The 27,755-nt window shown below is 43.5% G+C and overlaps 1 protein-coding gene across 1 annotated transcript in view; it reads left to right on the forward strand.

Moving 5' to 3' along the window:
• Positions 1-27,755, forward strand: part of APOO (apolipoprotein O) — a 56,813-nt gene that overhangs the window by 23,598 nt on the left and 5,460 nt on the right. Inside the window, exons 4-7 of the mRNA XM_041000226.1 lie at positions 2,209-2,263; positions 4,867-4,962; positions 9,400-9,491; positions 15,104-15,184. Coding sequence (XP_040856160.1) covers positions 2,209-2,263; positions 4,867-4,962; positions 9,400-9,491; positions 15,104-15,184 — 324 coding nt within the window. The remainder of the gene's footprint in view (positions 1-2,208; positions 2,264-4,866; positions 4,963-9,399; positions 9,492-15,103; positions 15,185-27,755) is intronic.

The following is a 27,755-nucleotide window of genomic DNA, read 5'->3' on the forward strand; positions in this document are numbered from 1 at the left end:
TGCCATGACCACAGCTGCTTTGGTTTCTGGAACCTCTGGATCCTTGGGTGTATATTGTCTGAAGGCCACTGTGATTCCCTCTAAAAATACAGCTGCACTCTCTTCCCGACCCTGCTGTACATCACCTACCTTGACCTTGGCCAAATTAGCGGGCTTGTGAGCAGCAGCTTTGAGACTCCCCAACAGAGTCTGGCGGTAAACTCAGAGCCTCTGCTTACCTTCTGCCATGTTAAAGTCCCATGCTGGACGAGAGAGATGGAAAGATTCACTAACAACATCCAGATTAGTAGTGGGCTCCCCCATTAGCGCCTGGCACCAGTTTTTGAGCCTCCACTTGTATTCTCTTACGTTCCTCGGTAGTCAAGAGAAGCTGAAGGAGCTGCTGCCATTCGTCCTAGATTGGCAAATGGGTAAACAGACTAGAATCTAAAAGGTCCCTAGGATTATCCGAAAGCTTAGCCTTTTGCATTTTCCAATCATACAGGTCACTGGTAGCAAAGGGCCAGTCGTGATGCGGATGGTTCTCCACCCCATCAGCGGGTCCCAATGCACAGAGCTGCAGCACCCTTCAATCAGTTGGTCCTGGAGAGGTTGGTGCAGCTCGCTGCATCCTGCTCCGTGTGCTCTCTGCTGGCCCTGCCGTGCTGCCGGCCGGATCTGGCCCAGCACGCACAGGGGCAGATGCTGGGTTGGCTGGAGTGGGGAACTCGTAGGGAAGAGGGAAAATTAATTCTTCATCCATCCCCTCCCCCAGAGGATCGGGTAAAGCGGCACCGAAGGTTTGGTTTCACTTTGTTGTTTCCAGTCCGGGTATTCCCGGACCGCCAACACCGTCCTTGGGAGCTGTCTCTGTGGGGACAAGAAAGGCTTTACCCATCCAGGTGGGTTCCTGACTAAATCTTCCCAGACAGCTGTGTAGGGTGCCTGGTCAGGGCCTCCTGTTCAGGGTCGAAGGGCAGCGTCTTTAACAGCCAGTATGGTAGATAGATGGAATGTGCCTTCGACTGACTGGCCTACATCAAATGTTTGCCACTCTGTGGAACAAAAGATAATTAGCTTTCCTTTTTTGGTATCTAAACTCAAGTTACATGCTCTTGTCTTTACTTCCTTAAAATTACTGATCAGAAGGGAAAGGGGATTAGTCAAAGTCTGTCCCATTTTGTCTGTCTAATGATCACACACACTACAAGCACTCACCAGAAGAAAAACCAAAACGGAGAACGGACCCTATTTCAGATCTTTAACTCTCTCCAATGCTTGGGGAGGACTCTTTCAGGCGTTTAACTCCCCTTCTGATGGGAACCCAGGATGTCTCATAGGACCCCTGACTGACGGACCCCCAGTGCATCCCCTTGACCCTTAGTCAGTTTTCCAAAACCCCAAGAACACATCTAGCCAGAAACAAACAAACAAAAAAACCTCACCACTGCTGCCCTTGGGGTCGGAGGTCCTGGAGACCTTGGGGATCCCAGATGAATCCCCTGCTGTTATGACCAGATCTCGAAGTCTCCAAAGACCACCAGGAGACCCTAGTCCAATGCAAGCGTATGGTGGCAGTTTATTCAAACTCAAGCCTGGGCCCCAACCGTCACCAATGCAGCAGATAAGAATTGAGTGCACCAAGCAGAACAGGCAAGGTTTTTATTACAGTTTAGGGGATTTCTAGTTTAAAATGCTTGTGTTGGTTGACATTTCAAAAAGTACAACTTGGCATTTTCTTATTAATGGGCGATAAAGCAAGTGGATCTTATCTAAGATAACGGAACTTGGGAAATGTCCTGCTGCTGTCTTATAGGCTGTTAGTCTGTTGGCTGTCTTGTCTGCAATGCTTTCCAGAAACAAAGTGTTTCCCATAACTGACAAGATGATGCCTTTATCTTAAGATGGCAGAACTCATGCTAAGGCTCATCACTGCCATGTATGTGGGAGACCTCACTGGAGTTCCTGGCTCCTGGTTTCACCTTTGCCCCGACCAGGCCATTGCAGTGACTTGGGAAGTAAACCAATGGGTGGAAGCTCAAGTTCTCCCTCTCTTTTCCTCTCCCTGCCCCCTGTGTCTACCATGGTCATTCTTCTACCTTTTAAATAAATTTTTTTTCTAAATATTTATTTAAAGTGTTAATAACACGATTTATCCAGCAAAGACAAATATATTTATTATTGCTTTCTAATCAGTGAATCTTACTCAGTTTGTTTTTGCCTTTGTAGGAAATGTACTCTCAGACTAAGCCCAAGATGCAAAGTGTGGTTCAGTGGGGGTTAGGTAAGTTGCTATCTACAAATAGATACAATCATTTATTTCAGTGATATTGGACTGTACTGGGGGTTCCATGAATGAACTCTAAGAGGTCTGTGGCTTACTCTTAAGTTATATGCGGAATTTTAGCACTGTGTGGGTTTTTCTAGAAAAAGGATCTGTTTCCATCGGATTTCAGAGGACTGATTTACCCACAGAGTCATGTGACTTCCGGGTTACTAGGATTGTTAGGCTTGCAAGTGCAGATATACTGGAATAAAAAAAAAAAGAATAGGTTTTCAGATGCAATTTAGAACAGCATATCATCTCATTAATAGATTTTCAGAATCAGAATGGCTCATTTGTTATTAATTACTACATGCCTTAGAAGCCTGGAAGTGGAAAGGAGCTGAGCTGATGTGCCCAGGAACAAGCTTACTGCGTGACTAGTAGTATCACATATTTTCATTTGCCTTTTGTGTCCTTAATAGTTTCTTCTATGTGAGCCATTTGAATACCCCCACGAATTGTTCACTGTCTGTGTTCTGACTTAATCTCAGTCAAGAACTAATTAAAGTAATAGAGACACTGATCATGTTTCATTCCACTTAGTGGGCATCTTTGCAAACCAAAATCTTGTTTTTGCAAGATTTCATTTCAATGGTGTAACAAAATAAATAAATGTTACCTATTATTTCCCAGTCACTCATAGCTGTAGGCATTATTTGTGATATCAGTCTTGTCCTCTGGCTTGTACTGCAGAGGCTTTCAGAACAAATGTTCCCTTATGAGCCGGGCCGGCTGTGAAGATGATGAATCCATTGTCCAGCAGTCATGACCAAGGCATGCTGCCAGAAACTGGGCTTTGGCTTCAGTGCAGTCTTAGAACATATCTCCTTTCCAATTCCTTTGTGGTTTACACACTTGGGCTCAGCTCACCAGAGCCATCTGGGTGTCCTGCTGTCAACTGCTGTGTACATGTCTAGAATTGAGCAACACTGCGCTGGTAGGCAAAAATAAAGGGAAGTAGAAAATTGCCTCAAATGACCCAGACAGCAGAATGGAAAGGAAAAATTAGGTTAAAGGCAAAATAGCTAAAAGCCCAGATGGAAATGAATGCAGATGGGTCACAAGCCCTATAAGAATACTTGCAGTGGTCAACATTTCCCCATGAACCCAGGAAGGGAAAATTGGCATGTATGTGATAGCACCTAGGGGAGGGAATTATTGACTAGTCTAGTTTATTAGTCCTATTCAAGCATGTTTATTAAGTGACAGTCATGCTAAGCATTGAAGATTAAGGTTGATAAGACCAGAGTTGCAACAACAAGAATGTAATTACATATTTACTGCTAATATAAACATGGAGGTAATCATAGATTACTACAGAAGGTCCAGAGGAAGGAGATTGTTTAGTAGAAATTTGGGAGATGGGCACAGTTAAGAAGGATCTCTGAGTTGAGTCTTGAGGGAGCAGTGCTAAGCATATCAGGTTGTGGTGCTGGACTGCAGCTGGCTTTCTACACAGTGGATATGGAGAGCATAATCAAGGCTTAGAGTTGTGACTGGTTGTTCGGGGTTTGGGAAACCATAAGCACATGGGAAGTGCTGAAGATGAGGTTGAGAGAAAGAGTGCTTTGCTGAGTCATCTTCTAGCTGAAAGTTGTTTGCGAATTCCTCCAGTGGTTATCAACTTCCAGCTGAGTTCTTGATAAATGTCTGTTGAATTATTCTCTGCTGTTACTGCTAAGGGAAGAGAACCCAGCAATCTAAGCAGTCAGTCCATCATTAAGGAGACACAAGGTACACACCTGAGTGATTGAACACAAGGTGCTGTAAGCTTACATACCAAGTGATGCTATAGAGAATGACTGTGATGGGACCTTAGAAGGAGAGGAGCAGTCTGGGCTGATGAGTTTAGGAACGGCGTCACAGAGGAGGTAGCACTCCAGCTGACTTACTTGGTGGGAGCGTTTGGGTGGAGCAGAAGGCATCTGCAAACTAAGTCGTAAGGCCTGTTGTGACATGGAAGTAAACTTGTTGGTTATATTTGTACTTATTGAAGTCACTGTCTACAGCAACTATTTTCCACATGATTTTTGTGAGTACTGCAAGTTTCCATCATTATCCAAATTTATTCTGCTCTTAAGTTCAGATAATGAATTGATGGCAAGCGTACTTGTTTTCTTTAATGCTACTGGGTTTGGTTTCTAGGTTTCAGGGAGCAAACAGCATTTGAAGACAGTGGCAAATCTATGCAAAGATTTGTCCACGTCTCTTCCGCTTTGCTGTTTGGATAACAATTTACATAGCCAGGGATCTCTGTATTTGTGTTTCTTCCTAGGCAAATGGTTGAGTCAAATATGTTTCCTTCAAGCATTTGAACATAATCTAATTACTTCACATAATCTAATAGTGTCAGTAGCCTGTCAAAGCAAAAGTGCTTGAAAATTGGATACTTGCTTTGTATGTGGTAAATCATATCTGAATATCATGTAAAATGGAAGCGTTAAAAATATATTGGCAGAAGTAATGAATACATGGGTTGGTATTGTGTATACTCTATATGACTTTTTTGAGTGTTTTAATGAGCCATTTATGAATTTTTTTTTCATCTGATTCTATTGTAGACAGCTATGAATATCTCCAAAATGCACCTCCTGGATTTTTTCCAAGACTTGGTGTTATTGGTTTTGCCGGCCTTGTTGGACTTCTTTTAGCCAGAGGTAGGTAAAATTTTGTGCCCTTTTTAATAGAAGAGCTTGGGTCATTATTTTCATTTACTGGTTTTCAGAATGAGGGAATTCTAAATATGGCATGCTTAATATGCTTAATAATTCCATTATTTTTGGTTTTAAGCATATATTGAAATTGTTTACTTTTGGTTTAAAAAGTTAGAGAAGTGTTATAGTCTTATTTAAATAGTATTTGCTATAAGTGAACATCCCAAGGCCAGGAGCTGGGATCTGGCTGTTGTTAGGGAGACAGGAATGGGTAGCCCAGTGAGATTACCCTTGGGGAAGACACTTGGAAGAGTTGCACAGGCGCAAAGCCAGCTCTCTGTGCTGTGGGTGTAATGTCGAGTGTTGGTCCCCTGCACGTCCAGCAGGGTGACCATCCTGAAGAGCGCTGGGGACCATGCTCTCCTTGGCAGAATAGCAGCATGGGGATGCCACTACTGTGCATCCTATTCCCATTGCTTGTTTGTTTCTTTTTCCTTTTCATGAAGGTACTTGGTAGCATTAAAATGACTTGACATCCTAATTCACAATGTTCATGCACACGAAAGATCTTTTCCCATGGCTGCTAGAGAGATATTTGTAGTTGATAAAGTTTGGGAACTGCATATAATGAAAAAACTAGGCCTAGATTTCACTGAAATCAGCTTACCATTTAATTTCATTTTCCACAAACATTTTTTAAAGATTTATTTATTTTTATTGCAAAGTCAGATATACAGAGAGGAGGAGAGACAGAGAGGAAGATCTTCCATCCGATTATTCACTCCCCAAGTGAACACAATTGGCTGGTACTGTGCCAATCCGGAGTCAGGAGCTCTTCCAAGTTTCCCATGTGGGTGCAGGTTCTCAAGGCTTTGGGCCGTCGTTGACTGCTTTCCCAGGCCCCAAGCAAGGAGCTGGATGGGAAGCGGGGCTGTCAGGATTAGAGCTGGTGCCCATATGGGATCCTGGCACGTTCAAGGCGAGGACTTTAGCCACTAGGCCACCAAGTCAGGCCCTTCCATAAACATTTTGAAGTACCTTCACAAGGGGGTTTGAGTGAGCAGTTTCAGAGGGGTCCATTGGGCAAGATGAGTAGGTGTGAGGTGAGTTTATGGATGGCCAGAGTGGGTTGCTGATGATGCAAGGTGGATGGAGCAGGTGCTGGCAAGTAGCACAGTGAGCTCAGGTCCCTCCTGGGAGGGTTTCTTGAGCACATCTGATAATGTAGTCTTAGTCAATGAGGGTGGCTATGAGCATGGTGGTGACAAGAGACTCCCAGGGCAGGTAGGTTCAGCTGGACCACTGAACGTTGCCACTGTTGCCTTGCAGTGACTGCCCCCTGCACTGATGGTCAAGTTAATTTCCTGTGGCAATGCTGATAGCTACAGCCCCATACCACTGGCTTCTTAGGAGGTGTGGGGCAGATGATCTCACCTCCTTCCTGACATTCTGGGGTCCCCAAACTCACCGTGTGAATGAGAAGCGCTAAAGGCCCAAGGGCTGCCCCTCAGTAGCCTTGCCTAAAGAGGAACAAAAAATAACTGGATGGCAGGTTTGCTTCTCTTCACCTGCTCCCCACCCGTGTGCTGAAAGGGACATTCCAGGGGTGGGAAAGGCTTTTCTCTTCTAGGTGTCACTTCAGGCAGTAGCACCAGGACAGGGCCATTGTCAGTCTAGGTTGATAGTATTTGTAGTCTCTTCTGTAAACCCAGTTTTATGCTTGGATATTTGCTTAAAGTTTGAAGCCAATAAACAGTGCTTCTCTGATTAGAACTGTGAAAATATTATGAACATATGCTGTGCTAGCATATGAGTGTGCAGTGTGCCTTTTGCTAACTGATTTTCAATGTCAAATCTGTGTGTCTTCCTGTTCCCTCCGCTACCAGTTTCTGAACCTCATTGTCAGGTTTCCGCAAGCTCCACAGCCTGCTGTTGTTTCGATTCCCTTCTTCCATAGCTCTGCAGCATCCTACCATCTGGCCTGAGACTGCAGCAGAGCCACTGCTGTGTTCAAAGAACTTGTCTTCTTTCCGCTTCTTAGATTTGAGCCCCTTTTCTTGATTTCCATGTCCTTTCCCCCATGATTTATTCTGCCGTGCTGTTGAACTACATGCTTAAGTTACTTTCATGGAAACACATGTGGAGGAAAGCGTGTTAAGACCTTGCATGTTTGGAAGAAAAAAAAAAAACAAACAACTTTCTCCCCTCCTATCAAGTGTTAGTTTGGCTGGGAATCGAATTTGTTTTTATTGAACTTTGAACTAGCATCCAGCATGGCAGGGAGAGTCCATCTGGATGTTTGTTTGCTGCTGAAATGATTCATTTCTTTTCTTCCTGGAAACCTTGAGAATCTTTTATCTGTAGTTATTCTGAATTTCCATGATGATGTGGGGAGATACAAATGTTTTCATTGCTTGGTTGGACATTTTGATGGATCGCAGCCCTCTGCTGAAAAGGAAGAGAATCTATCTTATGTCTCTGGAAGTTCACTGTCATTCTTTTTGTTTTCTGAATTTAGATGAATTTGTAGTTCACTCATTTTAAATGACCCTATTTGTCTTTTTTTTCTTGATTATTATTTTGCTCCTCTCAACCTTTTTTTTTTCACTTTACTGATTAACAAGCTCATTCTTGTTCTCTGAATGTTCCTTTGCTATAGACGCCTTTATTTTTCTTCAAATATAACAATTTCTTGAATTTATTTAATGATACTTAATAATAGGTTTAGCTTTCTTTTCAAGTTCTCTTTCCTGTGGGGGTCATTTTAAAATTCTAGCTCATCTTGGTCTTCTCTTTTATCTAGCATATTTTCCTCAAATGTGACTGCTGATCCTTGTTCGTCTGGTCATGTTTCAGAATGGAGCAACTGAAATACTGAGAGGAATTCCGTACACATGGGGGGTAGGAGGAGGTGGAAGTGGTAGGTACTTTGCTGATAGGCAAGTTCCCTGCCTCAAGTCACCTTGTTTTAAAAAAAGATTTATTTTTTTATTTATTTTTTTATTGGAAAAGCAAAAATGTAGAGCTTCTACAGGAGAGTGGATGGCCAGTGCTAGCCTGAGGAGGGCCTTACGCTGTGGTACTGCCACAAGCGCTGCTTCCGCCCAGCTCACTGTCTTTGTTCTCAGCAGAAATTCTGTGGTGTTGCTCTAGTGGTACCCTACCATCTTCGGAGAATTGGGCCGTGCTACAGGCATTTGGCACAGTGGTTAAGGTGCTGCTTGAGATGTCGACGCTCCAAGTCAGAATGCTTGAGTTTGCCTCCTAGCTCTGGTTCTCATTCCAGCTTCCTGCTGGTGCATCCACAGTGAGGCAGCAGGTGGTAGCTTAAGCCCTTGGGTTCTGGTGAGAGACCCATGTGAGAGACTTAGATTGAGTCCTGGGCTCCTGGCTTTGCGTGTTCCTGCTACAGCTGTTTTAGGCATTTGGAAGACGGGCGCTCAGTCTTTGTCTCTTTTGGTGTATGTGTCTACCTTTGAAATAAATAAAAACTAAAAGTAAATAAATGAATTTTGGTTTCCTGTGACTGCCTGGTTGTGGACAGTTGTGTACTGGCATGGTGTGGTCTGTGCCTGGGCCTTGCACTTGTCCCTCTCTCGATCCCTGGTTGCCAACTCTGCTTCCTGAAGTCCCTACCACCCCTGCTGCTGGGATGGGCCTCTTTGTCTGTTGCAGCCTCTCCCCAAAACTTTCCTGTACATGGGTGTGTGTGTGTGTGTGTGTGTGTGTGTGTGTGTGTGTGTGTGTGTGTGTGTTTGTGTGTGTGAAATTGTTGAACATTTCTTACCTGCTACTGGCCTCTCCACACCTTTTCTCAGCGTTGTGGGTTTCAGCATCTGGATTCCATTTTTTACTGTTGTTTTAATAGAGACTCAGGAAGGAAAGAGAGACAGGAACTTGTGTTTAGTATTTAAATAGGAAGCTGTAGAAACAAAAATACTGGTTTGCTGTTTATTTTCAAAGCAATATTTTGTATGTGTGTTTCTGTACAAGAATTGTTTCTGTTGAAAACATTTGCGGACTAAAGGAAGCTAATCGCAAAAAAAAAAAAAAAAAACCATATTATATGATTGCATTTACAAGAAAGATCCAAAATAGGCAAGTTCATCATTAACAGAAAAACATTAGTGGTGGCCTAGGATGCCAGTGGAGTAGGGACACTGGGTAGTGACTTTCAGTGGATCCCAGTGTCTTTTATTGACTCATGATGATTTCATCACTTGAAACAAACTGAAAAAGCCGTTGTATACTTTAAATGGGTTAGATGTGTGAGTTCTCTCTCCATAAGGTTGTGAAACCGTAGTGGTTCTTTTAGGTATAATAGTGTCATTCTCAAGTTAGGACCAAAGCAGTGTTACTCAATATTAAATGTATAAAGTAAAATTGTGGTAGTAAGGCCAACAAGTCGTGTGATGATATTTCTGACCTTTTGTTTATTAGGTTCAAAAATAAAGAAACTCGTGTATCCTGCTGGCTTCATGGGACTAGCTGCCTCTGTCTATTACCCACAACAAGCCATTGCATTTGCCCAGGTGAGTTAAAGGCAGCCAGCTAGGGTGTCCCTCATTCTTCCTGTGATTGCCATGCATTTGCTGCCTAATTTTATTTTATTTTGCAGTTTGTGTAAAAATATATTGAATGATTTATCTATTTATTAAGTTAGTTTTTATTGGAAAGGCAGATTTACAGAGAAGAGAGATAGAGAGAGAAGGTCTTCCATCTGCTGCTTCACTCCCCAAACAGCCGCAATGGCCGGAGCTGAGCTGTTCTGAAGCCGGGAATCAGGGGCCTCTTCTGGGTCTCCCACATGTATACAGGTTCCCAAGCTGTGGAACAATCTCCACTGCTTTTTTAGGTCATAAGCAGAGAGCTGGATTAGAAATGGAGTAGTTGGTGTACAAACTAGTACCTATGTACTATGTGCCAGTAACACAGAGTGGAAGGTTAACCTGCTGAGCCATGATGCAGCCCCAATACTTATTTATTTAAATGGCAGAAACAAAAGACAGCTTCCATTTGCTGGTTCACACCTCAAGTGTCTGCAATGGGCAGGACTGGGCCAGGGCAAAGCCAAGAGCCGGGAACTCAATTCAGATCTCCCGTGTGGGTAGCAGGGACCAAGTACTTAACCTGTCATCTGCTGTTGTGATCTGAGTTGGAGCTGGACTTGAATCCAGGGAGTATAATATGGGATGTTGACCATGGCACCAAATGGCTGCTCCTCTTTTGCAGTTTTTGTAATACTAGACTAAAATCTGTTTAGCAAGTATAAGTGTTCTGAGTGAGTAAAAGATATTGTGCTCGGTTTTGGTTTTTCTTCCAATCATGCCAGTATTCAGAGAATGCTGATTTGAAAATCAAAGAAAGTTGCTGATACCTTTTTTGCCTACTTACAAGTCTGAAGACTCAGATTCTCAAGTTGACCTTTGTGGCTCACTTAGCTCCAACAGATCTGCTCACAGCTTCTTCTTTCTGGGGTTGCAGGTGCACTATGCTCTGGTCTCTAGGGCTTCTCCCTGGTACTGGTGCTGGCCTCGCTTTTCTTGCTGTGAATTTTGGGACATGTACCCCCATGTGCTGGGAATGCCCTGTGCTGGGAATGCCCTGTTTGGGGATCTCAATCTCCTGTGTCTTCCTTACTCTTTAGACATCTGCTTGGTGGTGTCCTGACAAGGAATTAGGCAGCTTGAGTAACTCTGTAGCAGCAGTTCTTAAAAGCTGTGGGCTTCTGGACAGCAGAAATGGCACTACTTGGGAGCTTGTTAGGGATGTAAATTCTTAGGCCCCAACCCAGACTGACTGACTTGGACACAGTGTGTAGAAGGGTGGCAGCCAAGCCCTTCAGGGGATCTTATTATCAGCAGCTGTTTGAAAACCTCCTGCTGAAGGTAGGCCTGCCTTAGCAGTGGTCTGGACTCCCTGACTTTGGAGCATAGAGTCTCTCGGAAAACCGATGAGAGCAGAGCAGGTCCTGGATGGCTTTGGGGCTGGGGACCTGGTTGCCAGAATTACCCTGTCGCAAGGAGACCGAGTCCCAAGGGGGGACAGCAGTGTACCCTCCAGGATTGTGCTCTGAGGACTTGAGCTCCGTAGCTTTTTCGGGGCAGGATTGAGTCCAGACTCTGGGAAAAGGCTCTGGTTTTATATGACAGTCTAAGGGACTCAGTTGTAAAATTGCTCGCTTTGCTGGCAGTTGCCACTAAGATCTTTCCGGCATTAGCAAAATGGTTGGAACTTGAGATTATTATGCTAAGTGGGATCAGTGAGACCCAGGATGAGGAGTATCACACATTTCCTCTTATTTGTAGAAGTTAATATAGCATGGGAAAATTGGGTGCCATATCATTTGGTATAAAGTTATAAATATTACTCCCCTGAATTATCATGTACATAAAAGTATGCTCTTCTTTACCCATGATATTATCATTGTCACAAATCCCTGACTTTGTGATAATTTGTTTTCAAGAAAAAAATAATATATGTATATCTGTGGATACCTACATATGAAGTAAATGTGACAAAATGTTGAAAATTGGTAAATTTTTTAAAGATTTATTTATTTCTATTGGAAAGGGAAATTTGTTTCTAGCTTCTGATTCACTGCCCAAGTGACCACAGCAGCTAGAACTGAACTGATCTGAAGCCAGGAGCCAAGAACCAGATCGCCTAAGCAGGTGCAGGGTCCTAAGGCTTTGAGCCATCCTCTGTTGCTTTGCCAGGCCACAAATAGGGAGCTGGATGGCAAATGGAGCAGCTGGGACATGAACCAGTGTCCTGACGGTGGAGGAACAGCCATTTGAGCCATTGCGCCAGGGCCAAAATTATTAAATTTTAAAGCTAAGAGAATAATAAACAATTGGAAAGATCTTCTCAGCATGGCCATGGCATTGCTTGTAACAAACCTGGAGGCAGATAGCTAATGTTCTTGTCCCTGTTCCAACCCCAACTCTGGAACAATGAGTAACTGTTCATATCAGTCTATTGTGATTTATTAAATTGCTGGTGTGGGAAGTGTGGGGCTAGGCTGCCAATTGAAATACTGTTTGGGGGGGTTGGGGTTGGTGTTGGCGTAGTGGGTAAAGCTGCTGCTATAATGCCAGCTTCTCATACGGGCAGTGATTTATGTCCTAGCTGCTCCACTTCTGATCCTTCTCTCAGCTGATAGCCTGGGGAAAGCAATGAAAGATGGCCCAAGCCACCTGTGTGGGTGACCCAAATGAAGCTACTGGCTCCTGGCTCAGCCTTAGCTGTTGAGGCCATCTGGGGAATGAACCAACAAATGAAAGACTTTCTCTGTTTCTTCCCTCTCTCTCTCTCTCTCTCTCTCTCTCTCAATCTCTGTAACTATGCCTATCAAATAAGTAAAATAATAATAATAATCTTAAAAAAAATTATTTGGAGAGCAGAATTTAAGAGAGAGAGAGAGAGAGAGATCTTGCATCTTCTGCTTCACTTCCTGAATTGCCACAATGGCCAGGGATGTGCCAAACTCAAGCCAGGAGTCTAGAACTTTTTCTGGTTCTCTCAAATGAATACAGGATCCCAAGCACTTTGGCCATTCTCTGCTGCCTTCGCAGGCATACCAGCAAGGAGCTGGATCAGAAATGAAATAGCCAGGACTTATGCTGGCATTGCATGCCATGGCTTAACTTGCTATGCCATAATGGTGGAAACAAATAAATAAATGTTTTTAAAGGGAGATGTTGCCTATGGAACTGTATCATGGAGTAATAAATTAAAAAAAGAAAGGCGATATTGTAGCCAGCAGAGTGGCCTAATGTGCTAATCCTCTGCTAGCTGGCACCAGCATCCCCTGTGGATACTGATTCATGTCGTGGCTGCTTCACTTCCCAGTCCAGCTCTCTGCAATGGCCTAGGAAAGCAGCAGAAGATGGCTTAAGTCCTTGGGCCTCTGTACCCACATGGGAGATCTGGAAGGATCTCCTGACTCCCAGTTTTAGAATGGCCCTGCTCTGGCCATTGCGGCCATTTAGGGAGTTGACCTAGCAGGTGGAAGATTTCTTTTTCTGTCTTTCCCCTCTCTATGTAATTCTTTCCAAGACTTTCCAAGTAAAATAAATAGATGTTAAAAAAAAGAAGAAGAAGAAGATATGGCTGCCCTGTGTGTGCCGGGGAGGGAGGGTCTTTTTTGTGTTAAATACCACAGCATTTGTTGCAGAACATATCTTTTTTAAAAACGTATTTATTTGAAAAGGAAAGTGAAATAGGAAGGAAGAGAGAAAGAGATCTGTTTGCTGGTTTACTCTCCAGATAATTGCAGCAGCTGCAAGACTGAAGCCAGGAACTCCATGTGGTCTTCCATGTGTGACGAGGGATCAAGCACCTGGTTCCCTCCTCTGTTGCTTTCCCAGGCAAAGTAATAGAAACTAGATCAGAATTGGAGCAGCCAGGACTTGTGCCAGTATTCCCGTGTGGGATGCTGACCTTGAAGGCAGTTACTTAACTCACTGCACCCTGATGTTGGCTCCACAAAGCATCTCTGTGTTCACAACCAAGATAGTGAGATGCAAATTCAAGTTGTAAGGTTACTGCAAAAGAATTAGTTTGCACATAGGATAAGCCAGAGCTAAGCAGTTTACTAGTTCCATTAGATATAGGAGGGTACTTTAAAGAGTTCATGGAAAATGGTGGAATTGACAGAATAAGTTTATTTTCGTATAGCAAAAAAATTTTGAGATCCAGGCGTGATTTTTTCTTGAGATGTATATTTCATGAACTTTTATATTATAAACATTTGTGTATTTAAAAAGCAGAATGAAAGAGGATGAGAGCAAGCCTCTGTCAATTTACTCCCCAAATCCTTGGGGGGCTATTCAGGCTGTTGGCAAGGGCCCAAAACTCCATCCAGGCCTTCCACATGGCTGGCAGGTCCCCAAGCAGGTGGGTCATCATCCTACTGCTTTCCCAGGCACATTAACAGGGAACTGGATTGGAAATGGAGCAGCTAGGATAGCCCTTCCGTGAATTTTCTGAAGTAACCTTGTGAAACATTAGCGATACATTTGAGGTGACAGAAATATTCTGCATGTAGATAGTGCTCATGATTTTATAATACTTTGAATATATGTACTGCCACTTAACTGTGTAACTGGATAAAAATGGTAAAATTTGTTTTATATATGTATGTTAACTCAATAAAATCAACAACAGTTTGACCACGTAAAACCAAGCAATATGGCCCGACATGGTAGCCTAGTGGCTAAAGTCCTCACCTTACATTCACTGGGATCCCATATAAGCTCCAGTTCCTATTCCAATGTTCCACTTCCGTGCTGGCTCCCTGCTTGTGGCCTGGGAAAGCCATCACGGATGGCCCAAGTCTTGGAACCCTGCCACCCACGTGGGAAACCCAGAAGAAGATCCTGGTTTTGGATCAGCTCAGCTCTGGGCCATTGCAGCCACTTGGGGAGTGAACCAGCAGATGGAAGATCTTTCTGCATCTCCTTCTCTCTGTAAATCTGACTTTCCAATAAAAAAATAAATAATAAATATTTAACAAAAACAATTTTTAAAAGAAGCAATAAAAAAAAATCAGCAATTGAAAGATGTTTGCTGATACTGGGGCCAGCAAAGTGAATTAGTAAGCTAGTGCGCAGCCTGCTGTGCTGGCGTCCCATATGGTCCCATTGAGGTAGTTTTTGCTGCTTTCCCAGGCTAACAAGTAGCTAGATCAGAAGTAGAGAATCAGGATATGAACTGACACCTATACGGTGCGGTGGTTCACCTGTAGCCTATAGTGCTGGCATCCCCTGTGGGCACTGCTTTGAGTCCTGGCTGCTCCAACTCCCTGCAATGTGCCTGGGAAAGCAGCGGAAGTTGGCCTCAATGCTTGTGCCCACATGGGACAGCAGGATGAAGCCCCTGGCTTCAGTATGGCCCAGCTCCGTCTGTTGGAGCCAGTTGGGAAGTGAACCAGTGAGTAGAAGACCTCTCTGTAACTCTACTTCTGAAATAAATAAACCTTTTTAAAAAATTTAACTGCATCCAACCAGAATCATTTTTCTTCTCAGCCTTAGTATCTGTTTTGTTGGTTATATTTTACAGTTTTATTGTGTGTGTCCCGAGACTAATTCTCTTCCTTATCACGTATGGGATAACAACATATTTTCAATTCTGTTTCAAGGTCAGTGGTGAGAAATTGTATGACTGGGGCTTAAGAGGATACATTGTTGTAGAAGATTTGTGGAAGGAGAACTTTCAAAAGGTAAGAAACATTTTCATTATCATCCTTTTCATTTAAATACAGGGTTTCTGTAGGGTTTTGTAAAATATTACATAAAATATTACATAGACCTGTTTCCTTTACTTTACTTTCTCTGTTTTTTTTTTTTTTTTTTTTTTGGCTTTTTTTAAAAATTTGTTTGTTTGACAGGTTGCAAGGGCTGGGGCTATTTCCCACCTGCTCTTTCTTGCCCCAAATGCCCACAATTGCCAGGAGCTGAGACCTTAGTCACTAGTGGCAGGGACCCGGTTACTTGACCTGTTGCTGCTGACTTCGGACTTCTGAAATCAGGAGTGGCTCCTGGGCTTGAATGCAGGCGTTTTGGTAGTGGAAGTGCAAGTCCTGACCAGACTCTTAACCACAGCCAAATGCCTACCCTTGAAAATACAGAGTCCTGGCATTGGTGGCTCAATTGGTTAATCCTCACTTTGCAAGTGGTGGGATACCATATGGGTGCCAGTTTGTACACAGACTGCTCCACTTCCCATTCAGCTCCCTGTTTGTGGCCTGGGAAAGCAGATGAGGATGGCCCAAGCCTGGGGACCCTACACCCATGTGGGAGACCAGGAAGAAGCTCTTGGCTCCTGGCTTTGATTAGCTGAGCTCCAGCTGTTACGGACATTTGGGGAGTGAATCAAAAGATGGAATATCTTTCTCTCTCTGTCCTCTGTAAATCTCCCTCTCCAATAAAAATGTTGTCAAAATTGCAATCCAGAATTTGGAAGTAATATTAAGGCTTAAATGATAAACCCTCCTCATTGTTTACAAAAATCCTCCTCCAGTGATTAACAGTGATTTTTGGATGTGTGCTTTCTAAAGGAGTGAGTCCCTGAGGAGCCTGTTAAAGCCAGCTCTTGACTTGAAGTTCAGTATCAGTATCAAGCATCCCTTGGCAACCCCCTTTAAAGAATAAACACAGCTTTATTTTCATTTCTCTGACCTTTTCTTTGGAAGCTTTCTTTCCTGTTTGAAAACTTGTTTAAGTCCCCACTGAGTTTTATATGGGAAAGGAAATAAAATGTCAGGAAAACTGCATGACCTGAGAAGGAAGCATGGAAGGTGAGGCCAAGTCGTCCTTGGCTCCCAGCTGCTCCCTGCTGTGTCTGACCGGCCTGAGGTGCACCAGGGCCAGAGGTGAGGCCCCAGGCACCCTTGCAGGTCTTTGTGGGGTCTGTGAAGACACCTGCAGGCAGGGAGGCTGCTGCTGCTCAATTTGCCTCACAGTTTAGAGAGTTCAACCAAGAGTGGGACCAGTGGGACTGTGATTGGACTAGGGAGGCGCTTTGTGAAGACTTGGCAACATTGGGGATTAAACCTGACTGAATTTACATGCAGGCCTTTTGGGAGTTGAATGGTAAAGATTTCTAATGAGCTGGTGCTTAGTTTGCATTTCTTTCTCTGCTCTTCCATACGTTGGCCCTGTTTAGAATCTTTAATAACTTTGTGTACCCTTCCATTTGCTTGATCAGCAAGTGTGATTTTCCTGATTTCTCTGTCCTCAGAGGAAGGTGATAAATTTGATATTGAGTACATTAAACGTTTACTGCAAGTTTGAAAAATTTTTCATTTTTTTATTTGAAAGGCAGAGTGACAGGGATAGACAGTTCCCATCTGCTAGTTCAACCCCATGTGCCTGCAACAGCCAGGACCAGGCCAAGGCAAAGCCCGGAGCCCAGAACTCAGACTCAGCTGCTTGAGTCACCATCACCTGCTCCTTGGTGAAATCGCCAGTGGAGCTGGACTTGAAACCAGGCACTCCGATATAGAATGCAGAGTCCCAGGCACTACGACATACAATACAGAGTCTCAAGCAGCAGCTTAGTTGCCAACCACGCACGTGTTTGCTACAAGTATCTTCAAATGAAAAATAGCAGAAGACTGTTAATTCAAGATCCCATACACTTTTATTTCAACAGTTATTTGTTCCTGAAGTGTCTTTTGCTTCATCACTTGTACTTCCTACTTTGTTGGATTTTGTAGATTTTATGGTTTGGTTTTGCATGGATACCAGTTTGTGTCCCAGCTGCTCCATTTCCTGATCCAGCTCTCTGCTTACAGCCTGAGAAAGCAGTAGAGGATGGCCTAAAGCCTTGGAAGCCTGCACCCGCATGGGAGACCCAGAAGAAGCTCCTGGCTTCTGGCTTTGGATTGGCTCAGCTCTGGCCTTTGTGGTCATTTGGGAAGTGAACCAGTAGATGAAGACCTCTATCTCTCCTTCTCGCTGTTAATCTGCCTTTCAAATATAAATAAATAAATATTTTTTAAAAGTCAGGACTGAAAGGTAATAACAGGAGAAAAATGTAAGAGTTTTGGATGAGGAGAGCCTGTCTCATGAAGGGCATTGAAGGATGCCGGAGTCCAGCTCCAGCCGAGTTCGGAGCTTGGGAAGGGTGCGTGGAGTCAGTGATAAAGAAAGACACAGACACAGACACTTGGTACGTTCTCACAACAGCCCAAGAAAAAACTGTTCTTTTTATTTACTCAAAAACCTTCTCAAGCTTCTACACAAGCAACTAATTGTTCTATTTTTTACTTCAAGACTAAGGGGGCATGTACAGACATTTGGTCACTCCGTCTGCACTTCAAGGCTAAGCAGGTGCCCCTAAAGATAATTCTGCAAAATACTGTATTCATATTCTTCAAAGCAAGCCATTATTCATTGTTCAACAGTAGCCATGGAGCAACAGCCAGGACTCCAAGGCCAAGGCACATGCGATTACCTGCTAATCAGTAGTACATTCCTACCACATTTCTATTTCTACAATTTACCCATTACTTAATGGGAAAATAGGTTACAAGGGAAAAACCTAAAATCTAAAACAAAAACTTCAAATATTAAATCTCCCTACAACTATAGACTCCTACAACCCCATAAACAATAGAGCAATATTCAAAAGCATTTTTCTTTATTAAAAGCATCCTTAATTCCTCTAGCTAAAAATTATAAAAGTGGCTAAAACAATTACATTTCCTATACTCCTAAAAATTGCAAAGGCAAGCTAGCCTTTGAGATAACAATAGCTATATTTATTGCTATAGCAGTTTCAACTCTCACTCCCATCACTTCCATTACTTTGTAAAATTCTTATTAAGCCATTTCCCAGAAGGCATGCTATATGCCTGTGCCCGATTTCAGGGCAATAGGTAGGTACAGAATAAGATGTCCAGAAATGGCATGGGTTTAATTGTACTCCTGTGCGCAGTTAAAGGCCCACTCACCAAGACATTATCAATAACATTAACTCTCAGGCTCACGTTGGTGGTAAAAGCCATCCCACAGGGGCAAACAATGCCTCAATAGATTACAGAATTCTTAGTGGGGTGCTTGAGTGTCCATGCAAAAAGGTGGTGAAACTGTGTCAAGGTGGTCAGAGAGAAATCCGCTGGGCCTTGCCTAACAGCTGGAAGCTCCCCCGGGCCCTGCCAAGCAGGGGAGCTGTTCTCTTCACACCTTCGTGCCATCCACACCTACTGCACGGACCCCAGCAGAGAGGCATGAGGAAGATTAGTTGTTATTTAGCCTATTTGGAAGATGGTTTTCAAGGCTGGCTTTGGTTACCAGTGTCAGATGCCATCTGATTCCTAGGTGTTTGTACTCTAAGCATGTAACAATTCTCTGACCTTTTTGTCATATATTGGCAAAAAAGAAAATAAGTGTGGATATGATGCTTAAAGCAGGGCTCTGTGGGTGGGCGTTTGGCGTAGTGATTAAACTGCTGCTTGAGATGCCTGAAGAATCCCTCATCAGGGTACCTGGGTTTGAGTCCCAGTTCCAGTTCCTCTTGCTGCTGCTTGCAGATGCAATAAGTGGTGCCTTAAGCAATTGGGCCTCTGCCACCCACGTGAGAAATTTGGATGCATTTCAGACTGTTGGCTTCAGTCTGGCCCCGCCCTGGCTGTTTGGAGCCTTTGGGGAGTGAATCAGTGGATGGGAACCCTGTCTATCTCTCTCTGCCTCTCACTCTTTGAAGTAAGATGAAGATATATTTTAAAGAATACTTGAACTTACTCTTTGAAAAAAAAAACAGAGCTTTGAAAATTTAAAAGGTGTGTGATGGCTCAATTATTTTTTTGTTTTTTTTTTCTTTTTTTAAATTTTATTTTTGATGATGTTTACACAGTTGATTAGGCTGAGAAGGGTCAAGGACTAAATCTTCTATATCTTGTGGGAGTGAGGAAACAAGGGGATATCCACACCCAGTCTCCCAACCGCCCCAGTACCCAGGGAAGGGGAACAGCTACCTGATGTCATCCCAGGGTCCCCAATGTGGAGCATGTTCTCAGGGTTCTGTTCAAGTGGTTTCAATAGTCCTGACATGCTGTCGATCTCACAGATCCAAGGATGAGGAAATCTTTCCGAGGTCCATGGCTGACACAGTCCATCCCAGTCTCCATTCACCCCACAAATTTGCTGTCATGCTTCTTTGGGGTAGCTGTCCAATTTGTTCTGCACTCCTTCCTCTGCTATGGTACCAGATGTCCTCTGAAGGCCCCAATGGACCGCCTGATCCTCCATGTGCATCTGGACATGGTGTCCACTGCACCATCTCCAGTAACTGAGGAGGCCTGGTTGAGACACATACACTCCGCTGTCGGATCACAGGTCCTGTCACTCTCCCCATGGTTGGAGTGCTGAGCCCAGCAGTTTAGTTGTGGAGACCCTCAAAGAAATCTCTTCTGAGGTGATTCCAGACCTGACTCTCATGTATTCCCGCCAGTATGGGGTCCAGCTCATTCTGTCATCCACATCAGCCTACACATGCAATGATAGTTGCAATTGCTGGATCAAATCTATCTCCAGCCCCATCTCTTATGCAAACCAATGGGTGCTACAGCCCAGCCCAACCCTGCCCTCTACACACTCAGCCCCCATGTACACCATTGGGAGCTGTAGCCCAGTCAGAGCAACCACCAATAATGTGTTGGCCACCAGTCCTGGTTTCTGTGCCTGCCAACATGTGAAGTGGACTGGTCCAGTCCGTCCCACCTCCAATTTGGCTCTCATACACATCATTGAACATTGAAGCCTAACAACACAACCAACTCCACCCTCAGCCCTCACTCAATGCCAGTGGGAGCCACCGCCTTTCTAGCCAGGCCTGCCTCCAGTCCTGGGTTATCTTGCTCACCGGTGGGAGCTACAGCCCATCAGAGAAGTGCCCACAATTTCTCTACTGGACACACTCCCTACCCACTCTCTAGGTAGTTTTGCAGTCTAGTTCTTCAGGACTTGCCCGAGTCCCAGATGGCTCAGCTCTTAATTGTATTGTTTTCCTGTGAGACTATAGTACTCTCAATTACCCACTCAGGCCTGTGACATTTTCCTGTCCTGCTAATGCCTTCTCATTTTTAGGACTTGATTATAAATCTTTGTGCTGAGTCTTCTACCAGTAATGTTTGAAATTTATCTGCTGAGCTAAAATGAACTCTGACAGAACCGTGAGGCAAAGATACGTGTGTCCAGAAGCAGTGTCATTGTTGTGTGGTCTAGAATCTATACAGGAGAAGGTATTTGGTATAGCATTTAAAAAACTACATGGGATGCCCATATTCCATATTGAATCCCTGGAGTCAAGTTCAAGTTCCACTTCCTTCTGGCAGCAAATGGTGGCTCAAGTACTTGGATCCTTGCCATCCATCCATGTGAGAGACATAGATTGAGATTGGAATTACTGCTGTTGACCTGGTCCTGCCCTGATTGTCATGGTATTTGGGGAATGAAGAGCAGATGAAAGTTCTCTATATATGCTTATGTTTATCTGTTTTCAAGTAAAATGTGAATTTTTTTTTAGTTTTGTTTGTTTTCATTGGGAAGGCAGAGATACAGAGAAAAGGAAAGAGAGAGAGAAATATCTTCCATCCTCTACTTCATTCCCCAGATAGTTGCAGCAGCCAGAGTTGGGTTGGTCTGAAGGCAGGAGCCAGGAGCCACTCCCAAGGGCTTGGGCCATCCTCTGCTACTTTCCCAGGGCATAAGTAGGGCAGTGGATTGCAAGTGGAGCATCCCATATGGAACTGGTGCCATATGGAATGCTGATGCTACAGGCAAAGGCTTAGCATACTACATGACTGTGTTGGCCTGAATGAAATATATTTTTATAAGATTTATCTATTTATTTTTATTGGAAAGTCAGAGAGGACAAAGATCTTCTATTCACTGATTCACTTCCCAAGTGGCTACAATGGCCAGAGCTGAGCTGATTTGAAGCCAGAAGCCTCTTCCTGGTCTCCCACACGGGTGCAGGGTCCCAAGGCTTTGGGCCATCCTTTACTGCTTTCCCATGCCACAAACAGAGAGCTGGATGGGAAGCGGGGTGGCTGGGATTAGAAGCAGCGCCCATATGGGATCCCAGTGCATCCAAGGTGAGGACTTTAGCTGCTAGGCTACTGCTCTGGGCCCTGAAAATATTTTTTAAGGAAGAATATATAGCATACATACACAGTTTAAAATCCTACAATGTTCTAACTTAACATATAACATCCAACCACCTACCTTTAAAAATAGGAAATTGCCAGTGACTTCTCCATCCTCCATCAGCTTGTGCATTTTCCCAGAAGGAACCACTCTTTGGAATTCTGTGTTTTTCACTTCCTTGTTTTTAATCATCTCTTTTAGTTTAAAATAGATATTCATTAAAAGTACTGTAGTTGGACTTGTCTGGTTTTTGCCTTTGTAACGTAAATAAGTGTGCCAGATTTGAATATAAGTAGAGTTGAGGTGGGATCTTGCATATATATGTATTATTTTACAGCAAGCTTCATTTCCTTGCCATTGCATTTATGGTCCCTGGATGACAATAGTCTATTGGTTTTCGTTGCTGTGGTGGAGTGGCTAGTTGGCTAGTTTTCAGGACGTTGCTGTTACCCACATCGCTGTGAGCATTTGGGTGTTGCTTCCCAGTTGTGAGTTCTCTAGGTAGGGATTTATGGTTCATAGGGGTCTGTATTTCTTCAGCTCTACCAGATGATGTGAAGTGACTGTTTTTTATTTTGGCCAGCGTACTCTCTTTAAATTATCTTTCCTTGTTAAGGGTGTGTGTATATATAGCTTTATGCCATAATTTTTATTTTAAAACTATAGGTCGGTGTTCCAGTTGTTATATGTGTCCTTATTTTTCTGAACCATTTGAGGATTAAATGGGTTTTAAACTGCTAATTAGTGAGTCTATAGGAATGGTACATTCATTGTACCGTGTGAAATATGGAAAAAAGAACAATAGGCATTTCAAAATAGTTTGCACCAAAATAAACTTGTCTTATATTTGTTTGAAAGGTAGAGAACAACAAGGAGAAGGGCAGAGAGCCAGACACGCACACACATGTGCGCGCACACACACTCTCTCCCTCTCTCTTTCTCTCTCTCTCTCTCTCTCTCTCTCTCTCTCTCTCACACACACACACACACACACACACACACACACACACACACACCCTTCAGCTGCTGGACTATTCCTCAGATCTTTCAACAACTAGACTTGGACCAGGACAAACCCAAAATAACTGATGTCCTTTTACTGTAATAACCTTGTCTTTCTTTATGGCTTTATCACCTTAGTATTTACCCATAATTTGACTTCTATACCTTTAAATTCTTTGTTGTTTCTTTTTTAAGTGTTTTTTTAAAGATTGATTTATTTTTATTGGAAAGGCAATTTCAGAGAGAGAAGAGGAGACACAGAGATAGAGAGATCTGCCACAGTCTTGTTCTATCCCCAAATGGCCATAACAGCCAGAGGTGGGTTGGTCCAAAGGTGGGAGCCAGGAGCTTCTTTCTCGGTCTCCCACATGGGTGTAGGAACCCAAGGACTTGAAGCAGTCAGGACCTGAACTGGTAGTCATATGGTGGCTTAACCTGCTGTGTCACACCACTGACCTCCTCTTATCCCTCCTGAAGTACCATTGTCTCCTTTTGCTGGTTGTTGTCTCTGCATCCTTTTGACGTGCCTCCAGCAGTCTGGGATGGCTTTTTCAGTAACTGGCGTGGCTGTTCCCGGAATGTCTCATCTTCTCAGGTTGAGTTTACATTTCCTTCCTTTTTGATTCAGCTGAACTTCTTTTCACATGCTTGTTGATTTCTTCTTGAAATACTTGTTCCTGTTTTTTTTGGCCAGTTTCTGTATGGCTCTTTTATCCCTTACTGATTTAGAAGGGGGTCTTTGTTGTTTCTCTAGATAATAACATTTTGGAGTGCAGGTTTGTGGATATTGTCTCTCAAGCAGGGGCTTATTTTTGCAGTTTCTAAGTCTGCTGATGACCAGAAGTTCTTCTTGTAACTGATTGATTGATCGTTTAGGGCTTTGATTCTAGCTCCTAATCTGAAATTGTCAGAATAATCCCAGTCGTAGCTGGGAGAATTGCAGTTGGAGGTCAGTTGCAGGTGTCAGTCCTCAGAGCCAGGGATGGCTCTTGGGGTTACCTTATGATGAAAAACAGCAGTGTGTATCAATGAAAAGCACATTTTTATTTGTCAGTAATTTTAAAAAAATTCAAGTTATCATTAAAGATTACAGAATGACTATTAAAGGCCAAAACTAATGAATTACTTAAAGAACAGGAAAATACATAAGGAAACACAAACCAGTTCCCCACATGAAAACTGAGCAGAACTTTTGAAACTGAGCCTTTCATAGCTTTGTCAGGCCCTTGCTGACTCCGCAGGGAAATGGAAGGGAAGCAGCAGCACCACCCTGAGTAAACATGCCCTGCTTTCTCTCTCTGTCCTCAGAATTCCTCAGCTCTCCACTTGCGGGAGTGTTTGGCTAACAGGAAGTTAGGTAATCTCCTAAATGTCTGTCCTTGAAAAAACCCAATGATAGGACAAATGTTACATAATTCTACTTAAATGAGGTACATAAAATAGATGGATAGAAGCAGAGAATAGAATGATGGTTGCCAGGGTCCCAGGGTGGCCAAAGTATGGAGTTGCTAATCAACAGTTATAAAGTTTCAGTTAGACAAGATGGTGGCTAAGTTCTAGAAATCTGTTGTACATTTAAACTTACGAATAACAGTACCATATTATACACAGACAAGTCTGCAGAGAAGGGGCAGGCACTTAACCTAGCAGTTAAATACCTGCATCCTGTACAAGAGAGCCTGGATTCCATTCCCAGCTCTGACTTCTGCCTCCAGCTTCCTGCTGCTGCAGATCTTGGGTTGTGGCAGGTTGGGGCTTCACTTCACCTGGGAAGCTTGCATTAAAAGTCCCAGCTCCAGCCTTCACCTCAACCATCCCTAACTGTTGGAAGCATTTTGGGGTGAATCAGCAGGCAGCAACTCCGTAGCTGTTTCTCTCCCTCCGTTCCTTCTCTCCTCTTTCTCCTAGCTGTTTCCCCTCTCAAATAAATACATTCTAAAAATATGTTGAGATAAATTTGATTAATTTAATGTGAAGTACCCTTAACATTATAGAAAGTTGTAAAGGACAATTTAGTAGGTTTTTGATAAAATCAAAGTTGTTCTGAACTTGTGCCCTTTCTAGTATTTTGCTGTCTAGAATTCTAGGAAATTCACATAAATAAGCAATGATTTTCTTTTTTAAAAGATTTGTTTGTTTTTATTGGAAAGTCAGATACAGAGAGAAGGAGAGACAAAGAGAAAGATCTTCCATCCTCTGGTTAATTCCCCAAGTGGCCACACAGCCGGAACTGAGCTGACCCAAAATCAGTGGGTGGAAGATAGCTTTTGCTCTGTGTCCCTCTTTTTATGTTCCTCTCAAATAAATATTTAAAGGAAAAAGAGGGGCCAGCACTGTGGTGTACTAAACTAAGCCTCTGCCTGAGTACTAGCATCCCATGTGGGCACTTGGTTGTGTCCTGGCTGCTCCAGTCCTGCTCCCCTGCTTATGGCCTGGGAAAGTAGAGGAAGATGGCTCAAGTCCTTGGGCCTTGCACCAACCTTTAACTCTCAGGCTCCTCCCCTATCCCCACAGTATGTCCATGTGAGGCATACATACAGTGCGTGGACCCTAATATAGAAAAGCTATCAACCACTGTTCTTGGGAAAATGCTCATTCTCATTTCTGCCTGAACAGGCAATGTTTACTAATAGAAAATGCTCTTGCCAGGCTTGTGTCCCATAGTTAGGAGTCCTTCTGTGGTCGTTTTAGTTTCCTGTAGCTACTGAAATAAGTGGCTGCACATTTAGAGGCCGAAAGCGGTGCACATTATCTTTGCTCTCTAGGTCACAAGTGCAGCCCCGGTGCCGGCAAGGTTGCATTCCTTTATGGAGGCTTGCAGGGAGAATTGCCTGCTCTTGGAGCTTGCTGACAGAAGCGCAGTTCCTTAGTTGAAAACACCAAGATCTGTTTTGTTGGTTGGCGCTGAGATCTAGTCCCAGCTTCTGTAAGCCACAGCCTGCCTTCACACTGGTCACCTCCCACTTCCTTCAAAGCCAGTGGCAGGAGGTGGAGTCTTTTTCAAGACCCTTTTCTCTGGTACCTCCTTCTAGCACTCAGACTGCACAAGCCTGCAATGCTTTCAACTGAGCCCACCCAGATACCCAACGATCATTCTTGGGGTAGCTTTAATTTCCATTTGTCATATAAAGGCACATAGACACAGGTTCTGGGTGTAGATTTTTTTTTTAAGATTTATTGATTTTTATTGCAAAGTCAGATATACAGAGAGGAAGATTTCTGTCTGATGATTCATTCCCCAAGTGACCACAACGGCTGGTGCTGTGCTGATCCAAAGCCAGGAGCCAGGACCTTCCTCCGGGTCTCCCACGTGGGTGCAGGGTCCCAAGGCTTTGGGCCGTCCTCGACTACTTTCCCAGGGCAAAAGCAGGGAGCTGGATGGGAAGCGGGGCTGCCAGGATTAGAAACGGCGCCCATATGGGATCCTGGTGCATTCAAGGCGAGGACTTTAGCTGCCAGGCTACAGCACCAGGCCCATGTTCTGGGGTTTAAATGCAGGCACCCTGGCTGGGAGGGACAGTATTGTCTACCACATCTAATGACCTGGAATTTTGCTGGGGTCTTTAGCAGGTCATTTATACTTAACTTTTTTTTTTCCCACTGTAATGAAGGGTCACATTTACTGAGCACTCTCTGTGGGCTTGGCCCTTTGCACAAAGCCTGAGGCAGGTTCTATTGTTAAGCTTTTTGAAAGCTTTTTGAATAAGTTCAGCAGTGCATAAAAGCATTTCAGTGGGAGAGGGACTCAAGCATGCCAGTCATCTGCTATACCTCAAAAGTCTGGCTGCTATCCCCCTTCTTGTGGCAGCATGGACTGATTAGAAAGCATCATTTTGATTGAAGATGAAGGTTTCAGTTTTGCTGATAGGAATTACCATTTTTAGTGGTAGATGAGGTAAGAAAACAATTGCAGGGGGGCCAGCCTGGTGGCAGCACTGCCTGATCCACCTCCAAGTGCTGGAATCCTATATGGGCGCCAGTTCCTGTCCCGGCTGCTCCACTTCCCATCTAGCTGTGTGCTTGTGGCCTGGGAGAGCAGTACAGGACGGCCCATGGCCTTGGGACCCTGCACCCACATAGGAGACCTGGAAGAGGCTCCTGGCTTCAGATTGGCTCAGTTCCAGCCAATGAGGCCACTTGGGGAGAGAACCAGCAAACAGGAAATCTTTCTGTTTCTCCTTTTCTCCATCCATCTGTCTTTTCAATAACAATATATAACTATTTTTTTTAAAGATTTATTTTATATTTTTGAAAAGGCAGATATACAGAGAAGGAGAAACAGAGAGAAAGATCTTCCATCCCATATGGGATCCTGGAGGTTGTAAGGTGAGGATTTAGCCATTGCACTATCCAACCAGGCCCAATAAATCTTTTTAAGAGAATAAATTTAGAAGCAAAAACAGAAATGTAATAAAGTTAGATTACAAGGATAATGATTGATTCATTACACATTTAAATAAGGCCATTTTTGCTCCAAAAATGTGAAAAACAAATTGATTTCTGGCTTGTGTGAAGCCCCAAGCTGCACTTTGAAATCAGAGTGTTCCCTCTGAGGTCATGGCACTGTCTTCCCAGAGAGGTCTGGTGTATGATGCAGTGGGTGGACAGGCTTGGTATTTTTGTAGTGAGATAGCTGACTGTCATGTTTTTAGACAACCAGTGATATGTAACTAAACAAGAAAATGTCCTAGCAATAGAATTGTTTTCCTTGATCAGAAGAATGTTTTTCTGGGCTCATTTTCTTATTGTCTGAAAGATTTTTAAAAAAAGCTAATGAGTTTAACATCTTATTTTTCTGAGATTAAAGTACAGGCTAGTACAGCTAGTGTAGGTCCTTAGAAGTACTTGGGGCCCACAATATTAAATCACACCCCAAGTGGACGTCGCTAGCAGGAGAATGCTCTTGTTTTGGAGATGGTTCTGTGACTTTCCCTACAGCTCATTCTCGCTTATCCTTCATGAGTCACACATGTGGTTTTTGTCACATTCAACTCTCTAGGTTCTATCCCTTTGCTTATTCAATAAATATTTATTTTTTAAAAAGAGATTGATGTATTTATTTGAATTACAGAGTTACAGAGAAAGAGATCTTCTGTCTGCTTGTTCACTCCCCAAATGACAACAATGGCTACTCGG

This window comes from Ochotona curzoniae, unplaced genomic scaffold (genome assembly GCF_017591425.1).
Source record: "Ochotona curzoniae isolate NIBS_2020 unplaced genomic scaffold, NIBS_Ocur_1.0 contig_1274, whole genome shotgun sequence".
NCBI classification, from domain to species: Eukaryota; Metazoa; Chordata; class Mammalia; order Lagomorpha; family Ochotonidae; genus Ochotona; species Ochotona curzoniae.